Source organism: Salmo salar, chromosome ssa01 (assembly GCF_905237065.1).
Source record: "Salmo salar chromosome ssa01, Ssal_v3.1, whole genome shotgun sequence".
Lineage (NCBI taxonomy): Eukaryota > Metazoa > Chordata > Actinopteri > Salmoniformes > Salmonidae > Salmo > Salmo salar.
In genome coordinates this window covers 49,510,082-49,522,532 of record NC_059442.1, presented here as the reverse complement: position 1 = coordinate 49,522,532, position 12,451 = coordinate 49,510,082, and the positions used below count along the sequence as shown (strand labels likewise).

General features: G+C 43.1%; 1 protein-coding gene across 4 annotated transcripts in view; it reads left to right on the top strand.

The window, feature by feature from the left end:
* Positions 1-12,451, top strand: part of wdfy4 (WDFY family member 4) — a 211,162-nt gene that overhangs the window by 43,265 nt on the left and 155,446 nt on the right. For all 4 annotated transcript variants that reach the window (XM_014198725.2, XM_014198716.2, XM_014198734.2 and 1 more), the window contains exons 22-24: positions 10,467-10,645; positions 10,858-11,089; positions 11,364-11,509. In XM_014198725.2, coding sequence (XP_014054200.2) covers positions 10,467-10,645; positions 10,858-11,089; positions 11,364-11,509 — 557 coding nt within the window. The remainder of the gene's footprint in view (positions 1-10,466; positions 10,646-10,857; positions 11,090-11,363; positions 11,510-12,451) is intronic.

Genomic DNA, 12,451 nt, shown 5'->3' with positions numbered 1-12,451 from the left:
TGTGCGTGTGCACGCACTTCCTCCAGGAATGCCACGCAGAAGAAAGGCAGTGCCGCACAGAAACGCAAGAGATTGAACTTCACTGAGTTCGCCCCATTAGTTTACACTATATACACTACAACACCTACACATTCAAGGGTTTTTCTTTATTTTTTACTATTTTCTACATTGTAGAATAATAGTGAAGATATCAAAACTATGAAATAACACATATGGAATCATGTAACCAAAGAAGTATTCAACAAATCAAAATATATTTTAGATTGTTGATTCTTCAAATAGCCACATTTTACCTTGATGTCAGCTTTGCACACTCTTGGCATTCTCTCAACCTTTTTCATGATGTATCAATCAATCAATCAATCAATCAATCATCATTCAATCAAATGTATTTATAAAACCCTTTTACATCAGCCGATGTCACAGAAACCCAGCCTAAAACCCCAAACAGCAAGCAATGCAGATGTAGAAGCACGGTGGCTAGGAAAAACTCCCAAGAAAGGCAGGAACCTAGGAAGAAACCTAGAGATGAACCAGGCTCTGAGGGGTGGCCAGTCCTCTTCTGGCTGTGCCGGTGGAGATTATAACAATACATGGCCAAGATTTTCAAACATTCATAGATAACCAGCAGGGTCAAATAATAATAATCACAGTGGTTGTACAGGGTGCAACAGGTCAGCACCTCAGGAGTAAATGTCAGTTAGCTTTTCATAGCCGATCATTCAGAGTCAGAGACAGCAGGTGCGGTAGAGAGTCGAAAACAGCTTATCCGGGACAAGGTAGCATGTCCAGTGAACAGGTCAGGGTTCCGTAGCCGCAGGCAGAACAGTTGAAACTGGAGCAGCAGCACGACCAGGTGGACTGGGGACAGCAAGGAGTCATCAGGCCAGGTAGTCCTGAGGCATGGTCCTAGGGCTCAGGTCCTCCGAGAGAAGAGAAGGAGAAAGAGAGAAAGAGAGAAAGAGAGAAAGAGAGAAAGAGAGAAAGAGAGAGAACTAGAGAATTCACACAGGGCACTAGATAAGAGGAGAAATACTCCAGATATAACAGACTGACCCTAGCCCTCCGACACATAAACTATTGTAGCATAATTACTGGAGGCTGAGACAGGAGGGGTCAGGAGACACTGTGGCCCCGTCCAACTATACCCCCAGAGAGGGCCAACCAGGTAGGATGTAACCCCACCCACTTTGCCAAAGCACAGCCCCCACACCACTAGAGGCATATCTTAAACCACCAACTAATAGCCCACAAAGATCTCCCCCAAGGCCGGAACCCGAGGGGGGAGCCAACCCGGACAGGAAGATCACGTCATAGCCTCAACCCACTCAAGTGATGCACCCCTCCTTGGGACGGCATGGATGAGCACCAATCAGCCAGTGACTCAGCCCCCGTCATAGGGTTTGAGGCAGAGCACAGCCCCCACACCACTAGAGGCATATCTTAAACCACCAACTAATAGCCCACAAAGATCTCCCCCAGTGGAGAGAGGGGAACCAGCTGAGCAGAGACAGCAAGGGTGGCTCGTCGCTCCAGTGCCTTTCTGTTCACCTTCACACCCCTGGACCAGACTACACTTAATCATAGGACCTACTGAAGAGATGAGTCTTCAATAAAGACTTAAAGGTTGTGATCGAGTCTGCTTCTCTCACATGGAAAGGCAGACCATTCCATAAAACTGGAGCTCTGTAGGAGAAAGCCCTGCCTCCAGCTGTTTGCTTACAAATTCTAGGAATAATGAGGCTTGCGTCTTGTAACAGTAGCGTACATGTAGGTATGTACGGCAGGACCAAATCGGAAAGATAGATAGGAGTAAGCCCATGTAATGCTTTGTAGGTTAGCAGTAAAACCTTGAAATCAGCCCTAGCCTTAACAGGAAGCCAGTGTAGAGAGGCTAGCACTGGAATAATATGATCACATTTTTTGGTTCTAGTCAAGATTCTAGCAGCCGTGTTTAGCACTAACTGAAGTTTATTTAGTGCTTTATCCGGGTAGCCGGAAAATAGAGTACTGCAGTAGTATAATCTAGAAGTGACAAAAGCATGGATTAACTTTTCGGCATCATTTTTGGACAGAACGTTTCTGATTTTTGCAATGTTACGTAGATGAAAAAAAGCTGTCCTTGAAACAGTCTTGATATGTTCGTCAAAAGAGAGATCAGGGTCCAGAGTAACACCAAGGTCTTTTACCGTTTTTTTTTTTAGATGACTGTACAACCATCAAGATTAATTGTCAGATCCAACAGAAGATCTCTTTGTTTCTTAGGACCTAGAACTAGCATCTCTGTTTTGTCCAAGTTTAAAAGTACAAATTTGGCCCCCATCCACTTCCTTATGTCTGAAATACAGGCTTCCAGGGAGGGCAATTTTGGGGCTTCACCATGTTTCATCGAAATGTATCGTCCTCATAGCAGTGAAAGGTGGAGGGAGTCTGGAAGGGCATCTTGGAATCTTTGGGTTGTCCGAGAATTTATAGCATGGCTTTTGAAGATCCTTGGTTGGGGTCTGAACAGATTATTTGTTGTGATTGCAAACATAATAAAATGGTGGTCCGATAGTCCAGGATTCTGAGGAAAAACATTTAGATCCACAATATTTATTCCACGGGACAAAACTAGGTCCAGAGTATGACTGTGGCAGTGAGTAGGTCCGGAGACATGTTGGACAAAACCCACTGAGCCGATGATGCCTCCGAAAGCCTTTTGGAGTGGGTCTGTGGACTTTTCCATGTGAATATTAAAGTCACCAAAAATTTGAATATTATCTGCCATGACTACAAGGTTTGATAGGAATTCAGGGAACTCAGTGAGGAATGCTGTATACAGCCCAGGAGGCCTGTAAACAGTAGCTATAAAAGGTGATTGAGTAGGCTGCATAGATTTCATGACGAGAAGCTCAAAAGACGAAAAGACAGTCAGTTTCTTTTGTAAATCGATATTTGGTATTTTAAATGTTAGCAACCCTCTGTCTTTGCGGGATATGGTCACTAGTGTAACCAGGAGGACAGGCCTCATTTTACACAGTAAATTCATCATGCTTAAAAGCCATGTTTCAGTCAGGCCAATCACATCAAGATTATGATCAGTGATTATTTCATTGACTATAACTGCCTTGGAAGTGAGAGATCTAACATTAAGAGCAGTTGGAGGCCATGGAAGGAGAGGTGAATGGCATTGAAACTCATCTGGAGGTTAGTTAACCTGTTGGGGCTAGGGGGCAGTATTTGCACGGCTGGATAAAAAAATGTACCCGATTTAATCTGGTTACTAATCCTACCCAGTAACTAGAATATGCATATACTTATTATATATGGATAGAAAACACCCTAAATTTTCTAAAACTGTTTGAATGGTGTCTGTGAGTATAACAGAACTCATTTGGCAGGCAAAACCCTGAGACATTTTCTGACAGGAAGTGGATACCTGATGTGTTGTATTACCTTTAAACCTATGCCATTGAAAAACACAGGGGCTGAGGAATATTTTGGCCCTTCCTATTGCTTCCACTAGATGTCACCAGCCTTTACAAAGTGTTTTGAGTCTTCTGGAGGGAGATCTGACCGAACAAGAGCCATGGAACGATGATGGCCCATTAGACACCTGGCGCGCGAGTTCATGTTGGGTACCCTCGTTCCAATACGTTATAAAAGAGAATGCATTCGTCCACCTTGAATATTATTCATGTTCTGGTTAAAAAAGGCCCTAATGATTTATGCTATACAACGTTTGACATGTTTGAACGAACGTAAATATATTTTTTTCCCCTCGTTCATGAAGTGAAGTCCGGCTGGCTTAGATCATGTGCTAACAAGACGGAGATTTTTGGACATAAATGATGAGCTTTTTTGAACAAAACTACATTCGTTATGGACCTGTGATACCTGGAAGTGACATCTGATGAAGAGAATCAAAGGTAATGGATTATTTACATAGTATTTTCGATTTTCGATCTCCCCAACATGACGGCTAGTCTGTATCGCAACGCGTATTTTTCTGGGCGCAGTGCTCAGATTATTGCAAAGTGTGATTTCCCAGTAAGGTTATTTTTAAATCTGGCAAGTTGATTGCGTTCAAGAGATGTAAATCTATAATTCTTTAAATGACAATATAATATTTTACCAATGTTTTCTAATTTTAATTATTTAATTTGTGGTGCTGACTTGACTGCCGGTTATTGGAGGGAAACGATTTCCTCAACATCAATGCCATAGTAAAACGCTGTTTTTGGATATAAATATGAACTTGATAGAACTAAAAATGCATGCATTGTCTAACATAATGTCCTAGGAGTGTCATCTGATGGAGATTGTAAAAGGTTAGTGCATAATTTTAGCTGGTTTTATGGTTTTGGTGACCCTGTCTTTGAATTGACAAAACATTACACACAACTCTTGTCAATGTACTGTCCTAACATACTCTAAATTTATGCTTTCGCCGTAAAACCTTTTTGAAATCGTAAAACGTGGTTAGATTAAGGAGATGTTTATCTTTCAAAGGGTGTAAAATAGTTGTATGTTTGAAAAATTTGAATTTTGACATTTATTTGGATTCAAATTTGCCGCTCTTGAAATGCACCTGCTGTTGATGGAGTGCACCACGGGTGAGCCCACCTAGCCCATAGAGGTTAACACAGTGTCCAAAGAAGGGCCAGAGGTATACAGAATGCTGTCATCTACATAGAGGTGGATCAGAGAATCACTAGCAGCAAGAGTGACATCCTTGATGTACACAGAGAACAGAGTCGGCCCAAGAATTGAACCCTGTGGCACCCCCATAGAGACTGCCAGAGGTCCGGACAACAGGCCCTCCGATTTGACACACTGAACTCTATCAGAGAAGTAGTTGGTGAACCAGGCGAGGCAATCATTTGAGAAACCAAGGCTGTTTAGTCTGCCAATAAGAATGTGATGATTGACAGAGTCGAAAGACTTGGCCAGGTCGATGAATATGGATGCACAGTTATGTGTCTTATTGAAGCCAGCTATTTTTCAGCTCTTTCAGATCATCAGCTATCTAGATTTGAGTGAAGGAGAAATGGGGAGGCTTGGGCGAGTTGCTGTGGGGGGTGGAGGGCTGTTGATCGGGGTAGGGGTAGCCAGGTGGAATGCATGGCCAGTCGTAGAAAAATGCTTATTGAAATTCTCAATTATAGTGGATTTATCGGTGGTGACAGTGTTTCCTAGCCTCAGCGCAGTGGGCAGCTGGGAGGAGGTGCTCTTATTCTCCATGGACTTTACAGTGTCCCAGAACCTTTTTGAGTTTGTGCTACAGGATGTACATTTCTGTTTAAAAAAGCAAGCCTTAGCTTTCCTAACTGCCTGTGTATATTGGTTCCTAACTTCCCTGAAAAGTTGCATATCACGGGGGCTATTCGATGCTAATGCAGAACGCCACAGGATGTTTTTGAGCTGGTCAAGGGCAGTCAGGTCTGGAGAGAACCAAGGGCTATATCTGTTCCTGGTTCTAAATTTTTTGAACGGGGCATGCTTATTTAAGATGGTGAGATGGTATTATGTGTACAGTGACTGCAATTAGAAGGCATAATGTTAATGTTACTACTTAGCTTTGGCTGGTGGAGGTCCTGTAGAGTCAAGATAAAGCGTCCAGGGGGAAAAAGTTGTATGAAAAAAGTCGAGCGAGGGGAAAAAAAATAAATATATAAAACAGTAATTAAAAAGTAAAAACCGTGAAGTTGGCAGGTAGCAAAGTAACGCTAGCAACAAAGCGCACAGCAGCACGTAAACAAGTTCACAAGTTGTGACAGGAAATTACGTCAGCAGGGATACCTGTGTGTCAGGCGCACCTTGGAAAGGTTTACAGAATGTAGTCACCTGGAAGTTCATTTGTGGAATTTCTTTTCTTCTTAATGCGTTTGAGGCAATCAGTTGTGTTGTGACAAGGAAGGGGGTTATACAGAAGATAGCCCTATTTGGTAAAAGTCCATATTATGTCAAGAACAGCTCAAATAAGCAAAGCAAATTTACTTTCAGACATGAATGTCAGTCAATACAGAACATTTCAAGAACTTCGAAAGTATCTTCAATGTCAGTCGCAAAAACCATCAAGCGCTATGATGAAACTGGCTCTCATGACGACCCTCACAGGAATGGAAGACCCAGAGTTACCTCTGTTGCAGAGGATAAGTTCATTAGAGTTACCAGCCTCAGAAATTGCAGCCCAAATAAATGCTTCACAGAGTTCAAGTAACAGACACATCTCAACATCAACTGTTCAGAGGAGACTGTGTGAATGAGGCCTTCATGGTCGAATTGCTGCAAAGAAACCACTACTAAAGGTCACCAATGAGAAGAAGAGATTTGCTTGGGCCAAGAAACACGAGCAATGGACATTAGACCGGTGGAAATTTGTCCTTTGGTCTGGAGTCCAAATTGGAGGTTTTTGGTTCCAACCGCTGTGTCTTTATGAGACGCGGTGTGGGTGAACGGATGGTCTCCGCATGTATATTTCCCACCGTAAAGCATGGAGGAGGAGGTGTTATGGTGTGGGGGTGCTTTGCTGGTGACACTGTCTGTGATTCATTTACAATTCAAGGCACATTTAACCAGCATGGCTACCACAGCATTCTGCAGCGATACGCCATCCTATCTGGTTTGGGCTTCGTGGGACTATCATTTGTTTTTCAACAGGACAATGACCACAGTCACACCTCCAGGCTGTGTAAGGGCTATTTGACCAAGAACGAGAGTGATGGAATGCTGCATTAGATGACCTGTCCTCCACAATCCCCGACCTCAACCAATTTGAGATGGTTTGGGATGAGTCGAACCGTAGAGTGAAGGAAAAGCAGCCAACAAGTGCTCAGCATATGTGGGTACTCCTTCAAGACTGTTGGAAAAGCATTCCAAGTCAAGCTGGTTGAGAGAATGCCAAAAGTGTGCAAAGCTGTCATCAAGGCAAAGGGTGGCTATTGGAAGAATCTCAAATATAAAATATATTTTGATTTGTTTAACACTTTTTTCGTTACTACATGATTCCAAATGTGTTATTTCATAGTTGTAATGTCTTCACTATTATTCTACAGTGTAGGAAATAGTAAAGATAAAGAAAAACCCTTGAATGAGTAGGTGTTCTAAAATTTTTGACCGGTAGTGTAGATCAATGTTTTTTATGCGACCAGATCAACATTATATCAACCGCTTTTCAATGAAACAAACCAAAACAAATCTAACTTTGCAAGATTGAGTCTGTGATTTTGTTGTAGGCAGAGCCAAAGCGCAACGGAGTAGAATTCTATTGGCTGGGGTAGCCGACTAGCAGGCTTCAATCATGCTTTTCAGATCAGAGCTGCGCTTGTACGCATTTGTTCATATTCTTTGCTAGTTAGCGAGTTATTAGCCCAGTTTTATCTAAGAATAAAGCAGCAATGGGGAAATACGGCTTTTCTAAAAGAGCACAAAACGCGTCGGCTACATTTCAAGCTGTCTTTGAAAACCTATTCAGGTAAAAAGTTGATGTCTTAATTAAAGGGGCAGTGTTTGAAATTGAAATCGTGTTTTTTTTTTTTACATTGGATAAAAGTAGAGACTCAGAGCTAGAAAATGGTATATACACTGCAGTTGAGGAACAATGGGAAAGTAATTATTCTTCGAAAGTTGATTAATGTTTAGGTTCACCTACTGGAGAGCTCTTCTTTGTCCACACCGATTCAGCATCGTTCACACTCTTTTAAGCCTTAGCCCCACCCTTCTATTTAAAGAGTCACATGAGGCCATGTGGTAAACACATGCTATATCAAATAGAATGTAAGTGTATTTGTCACTTGCACAGGATACAGAACGTGTAAATATACTGCTCAAAAAATAAAGGGAACACTTAAACAACACAATGTAACTCCAAGTCAATCACACTTCTGTGAAATCAAACTGTCCACTTAGGAAGCAACACTGATTGACAATACATTTCACATGCTGTTGTGCAAATGGAATAGACAACAGGTGGAAAGTATAGGCAATTAGCAAGACACCCCCAATAAAGGAGTGGTTCTGCAGGTGTGGACCACAGACCACTTCTCAGTTCCTATGCTTCCTGGCTGATGTTATGGTCACTTTTGAATGCTGGCGGTGCTTTCACTCTAGTGGTAGCATGAGACGGAGTCTACAACCCACAAAAGTGGCTCAGGTAGTGCAGCTCATCCAGGATGGAAGATCAATGCGAGCTGTGGCAAGAAGGTTTGATGTGTCTGTCAGCGTAGTGTCCAGAGCATGGAGGCGCTACCAGGAGACGTGGAGGAGGCCGTAGGAGGGCAACAACCCAGCAGCAGGACCGCTACCTCCGCCTTTGTGCAAGGAGGAGCAGGAGGAGCACTGCCAGAGCCCTGCAAAAGACTGTGTCTGCTCAAACGGTCATAAACAGACTCCATGAGGGTGGTATGAGGGCACGACGTCCACAGGTGGGGATTGTGCTTACAGCCCAACACTGTGCAGGACGTTTGGCATTTGCCAGAGAACACCAAGATTGGCAAATTCGTCACTGGCGCCCTGTGCTCTTCACAGATGAAAGCAGGTTCACACTGAGCACGTGACAGACGTGACAGAGTCTGGAGACGCCGTGGAGAATGTTCTGCTGCCTGCAACATCCTCCAGCATGACCGGTTGGCGGTGGGTCAGTCATGGTGTGGGGTGGCATTTCTTTGGGGGGCCACACAGCCCTCCATGTGCTCGCCAGAGGTAGCCTGACTGCCATTAGGTACCGAGATGAGATCCTCAGACCCCTTGTGAGACCATATGCTGGTGCGGTTGGCCCTAGGTTCCTCCGAATGCAAGACAATGCTAGACCTCATGTGGCTGGAGTGTGTCAGCAGTTCCTGCAAGAGGAAGGCATTGATGCTATGGACTGGCCCGCCCGTTCCCCAGACCTAAATCCAATTGAGCACATCTGGGACATCATGTCTCGCTCCATCCACCAACGCCACGTTGCACCACAGACTGTCCAGGAGTTGGCAGATGCTTTAGTCCAGGTCTGGGAGGAGATCCCTCAGGAGACCATCCGCCACCTCATCAGGAGCATGCCCAGGCGTTGTAGGGAGGTCATACAGGCACATGGAGGCCACACACACTACTGAGCCTCATTTTGACTTGTTTTAAGGACATTACATCAAAGTTGGATTAGCCTGTAGTGTGGTTTTCCACTTTAATTTTGAGTGTGACTCCAAATCCAGACCTCCAGGGGTTGATCAATTGGATTTCCATTGATTATTTTTGTGTGATTTTGTTGTCAGCACATTCAACTATGTAAAGAAAAAAGTAGTTAATAAGATTATTTCCGTCATTCAGATCTAGGATGTGTTGTTTAAGTGTTGCTTACATAGTAGCCATATCAAAAACAGAAAGTGTCTAAATTGATGGGTCATGTGAAGGAAATGCTATAACAACCCCCCAGCCACATCTACTGTAGCTAAGTGGATGGGTCATTGTCTTGACATGTACACATCTTAATGAAATACAATAGATGGCTGTAATCACCCCCAGACACACCTGGCTGATTTGATGGGTCATCTAATAATCCGGCAGAGGTGGAGTCTTTTGTTTAGACATGTAGCTAGCTAGCTAAACAATGAACTGGCATAATCCCAACTCATACTACTACCAATACAAATATTGTCATAGCTGTGGAAAGAATCTTCAGGTAGCTAACAAACTATGTGCAAAGTTAGCTAGCTAACAGTAGGCTATAACTAGCAATGAAAATGGCTTTCTGATTCAATTAATATTACTACACAAACTTAACATTTTTGTTCATATTTATGGATGGAATACAAGTTTGTTATTAAGGCACATGAAAGTTCACATGTTCCAGAAGGCATTTCTATAAATAAAACACTATTTATAAAAAAAATAGATGTTTACGTTCAAATCCCGCTCCTGTGAAGTAGTGACGTGCAACATACGCCTAGTTTCCTGAAATGAGTCACATATAGGTTACTGTAGGCTATATCATAGAAATCAAAAGCTATATCCATGTGAAAATGTTATGGGATTTGCTCCATTGGTTTTGTTGGTAGGCCTACATTATGCTCAAATATACACAATAGACTATTTATTGGCTACTGTTTAGAACTGTAAGGGTCTTTGGCATCATTAAATTGAAGACTGGTAGCTCTCATGCTTGAAAAGGTTGTAGACCCCTGCCCTACACCCTGTGCACTTGGAAATTTGAAAGGATTTGATTGGTATAAACATTATGATATAACTTCCAACTATCTTATGACAGGGCAAGGAAGAGAGATTACCATTATTGCTTACACCAGTCAAATTCTCTCAGATATCCACAAGTGGTCTAGGGGTCAATTTGGGATTGGGGCTACGATTGCTTTGAATGACCTAATTTTAGAAAGATTTAGCAAAAGGTGGATTTTTGTCATTTTAGTTGATTACTGTTTGATCTGGACTGCAACTCCTTCTGTGATTGATTGATTGTTGTATTAATTGATTGATGTATTAATTGCCAGATATGATGGAGCCAGAGGTGCGGCCCCCCAGCCCCCTGCCAGGTTCTCTGAGGTTCAAATGCTCCAGTCAGCTGACCCCAGGTCAGTGGCACCATCTGGCCATTGTCATGGCGAAGGACGTGAAGAAGAGCTGTAAGGTCACGGCCCACCTCAATGGGAAACTGGTGGGAGCAGCAAAGGTACAGGAGCAGGAGAGAGTAAATTCATCCATTTTACATTGAAAGATGATCGAATAAACTTCTGTTGTGTTGGAGGCCATTGGCGATTTTTCCGCTGCTACTGTGAATTTTAGCTGTAGCTCATGTCATTGGTTGAAGTACTGTCTACTCCTTTACTCACTCTGTGCTGTGAAAATTCAGAGAACTCTCTATGTGTTCTGATTCACTGTCAGATGCTGTACATCCAACCGTTCCCGGGTCAGTACGTTTCCATGGAACCCACGGCGGTGATTGACGTGTGTGCCTTCATTGGAACGCCGTCTCTATGGAAACAGCACGCTTCGTTGGTGTGGCGCGTCGGGCCCACCTACCTGTTTGAGGAAGTGCTGAGTCCAGGGGCTGTAGGAGTCATCTACAACCAGGGAACAGCCTACTTGGGAAACTACCTGGCTCTACGCAACACAGGTGTTTGTCTGATCATTACCTGGCCATGGACTCAAGACCGTGTAGTCAATTTACTTAAAGCTTGCAGATACTGTATAATACATTATGATTCCTTTAGCATCTACGACCCCTTATAATGTATTATAATCATCTCATGATGACCTTGACTATATGTCAGCCATTTTGAGTCAGTTGTGTTTCCAGAAATACAGAAACATATTTGAGTCAGTTGTGTTACCAATGTCAGTTTGACCAGGATTTGTGTCTCACAATGTCATTCTGTGTGTTCCTCCAGGCTCTGGCCCAGACCCCATCCCTCTCAGGCTGGTCCCTGAGGAGAGGATCTCATTTGGTATCAACCCGGCTGTAGCAACTTTAACCACGGTAGCAGAGATACGAGAAAGCTACAACGAGGTGGACTGCCGTCTCATCGCCAAAGAGGTAAAGAGGGTCCAGCGCTGTCTTCATGATGTCCGATCAGAAATATGGGGTCCTAATAATAACCCCAAACAATCACAAACAACCAAAAACAGGTACCCTAAACAACCACAAACAGGTACCCCAAACAACCATAAACAGGTAACGCAAACAACCACAATCAGGTACCCCAAACAACCTAAAACAACCACAAACAACCCGAAACATACCCTAAACAACCACAAACAATGAGAAGCATCCAACTGCAGATATGAGTGCTGAGGCCACCTGTCGAGTATTCCAGAAAGATAGTTGAATAAATTCAGGATTCCCTGAACATAACCTCCTTCTCTTAACCTGATAAGGGAGTCTTGGATTTCTTTGTTCCAGAATGGCTGCTTCTCGTTTAAGTAATTAGGCTAAGCAAAGCACAGATTGGTTGGTCCGACTACGCAACATTCAAAAAGGTCCTCATGTCGATGACAGAAAAACCTTAGATATGGAGTCAAAAGACAGAGTCCAATATTTCAAGTCTATAACAAGAAACAATTGTCACAACATACAAAGAATATGTTCACAAATTTACTACGGATGTAATTCACCGATACACATCGGTCCCCGATTCAAATGTTTAAGATATGACTGCATTAGACCCCAAGAAAATAGATTCAAACATTATGAATCATTGATTTTGCTCATATTACTTTCTTTCTACCTAGTGAAAAATGCCTAATCTTTTGTGACAACTGATGCGCCCTGACCTTCAGCGTCAAACTAAGTATGTAGTTGTGTTAACAGTCATTGATCTTCAAGTCATTTTGCATCCCGAACAACCCTAAGGAATGTCAGTAGCCTAGTCAAACTACGCACTGTGCCCAGCTTCATGCTCTGACCAACGTGAGGTAGGCGACCTGTTTCTTGCACATAAAGTTGAAGTCGGAAGTTTACATGCACTTTGGTTGGCGT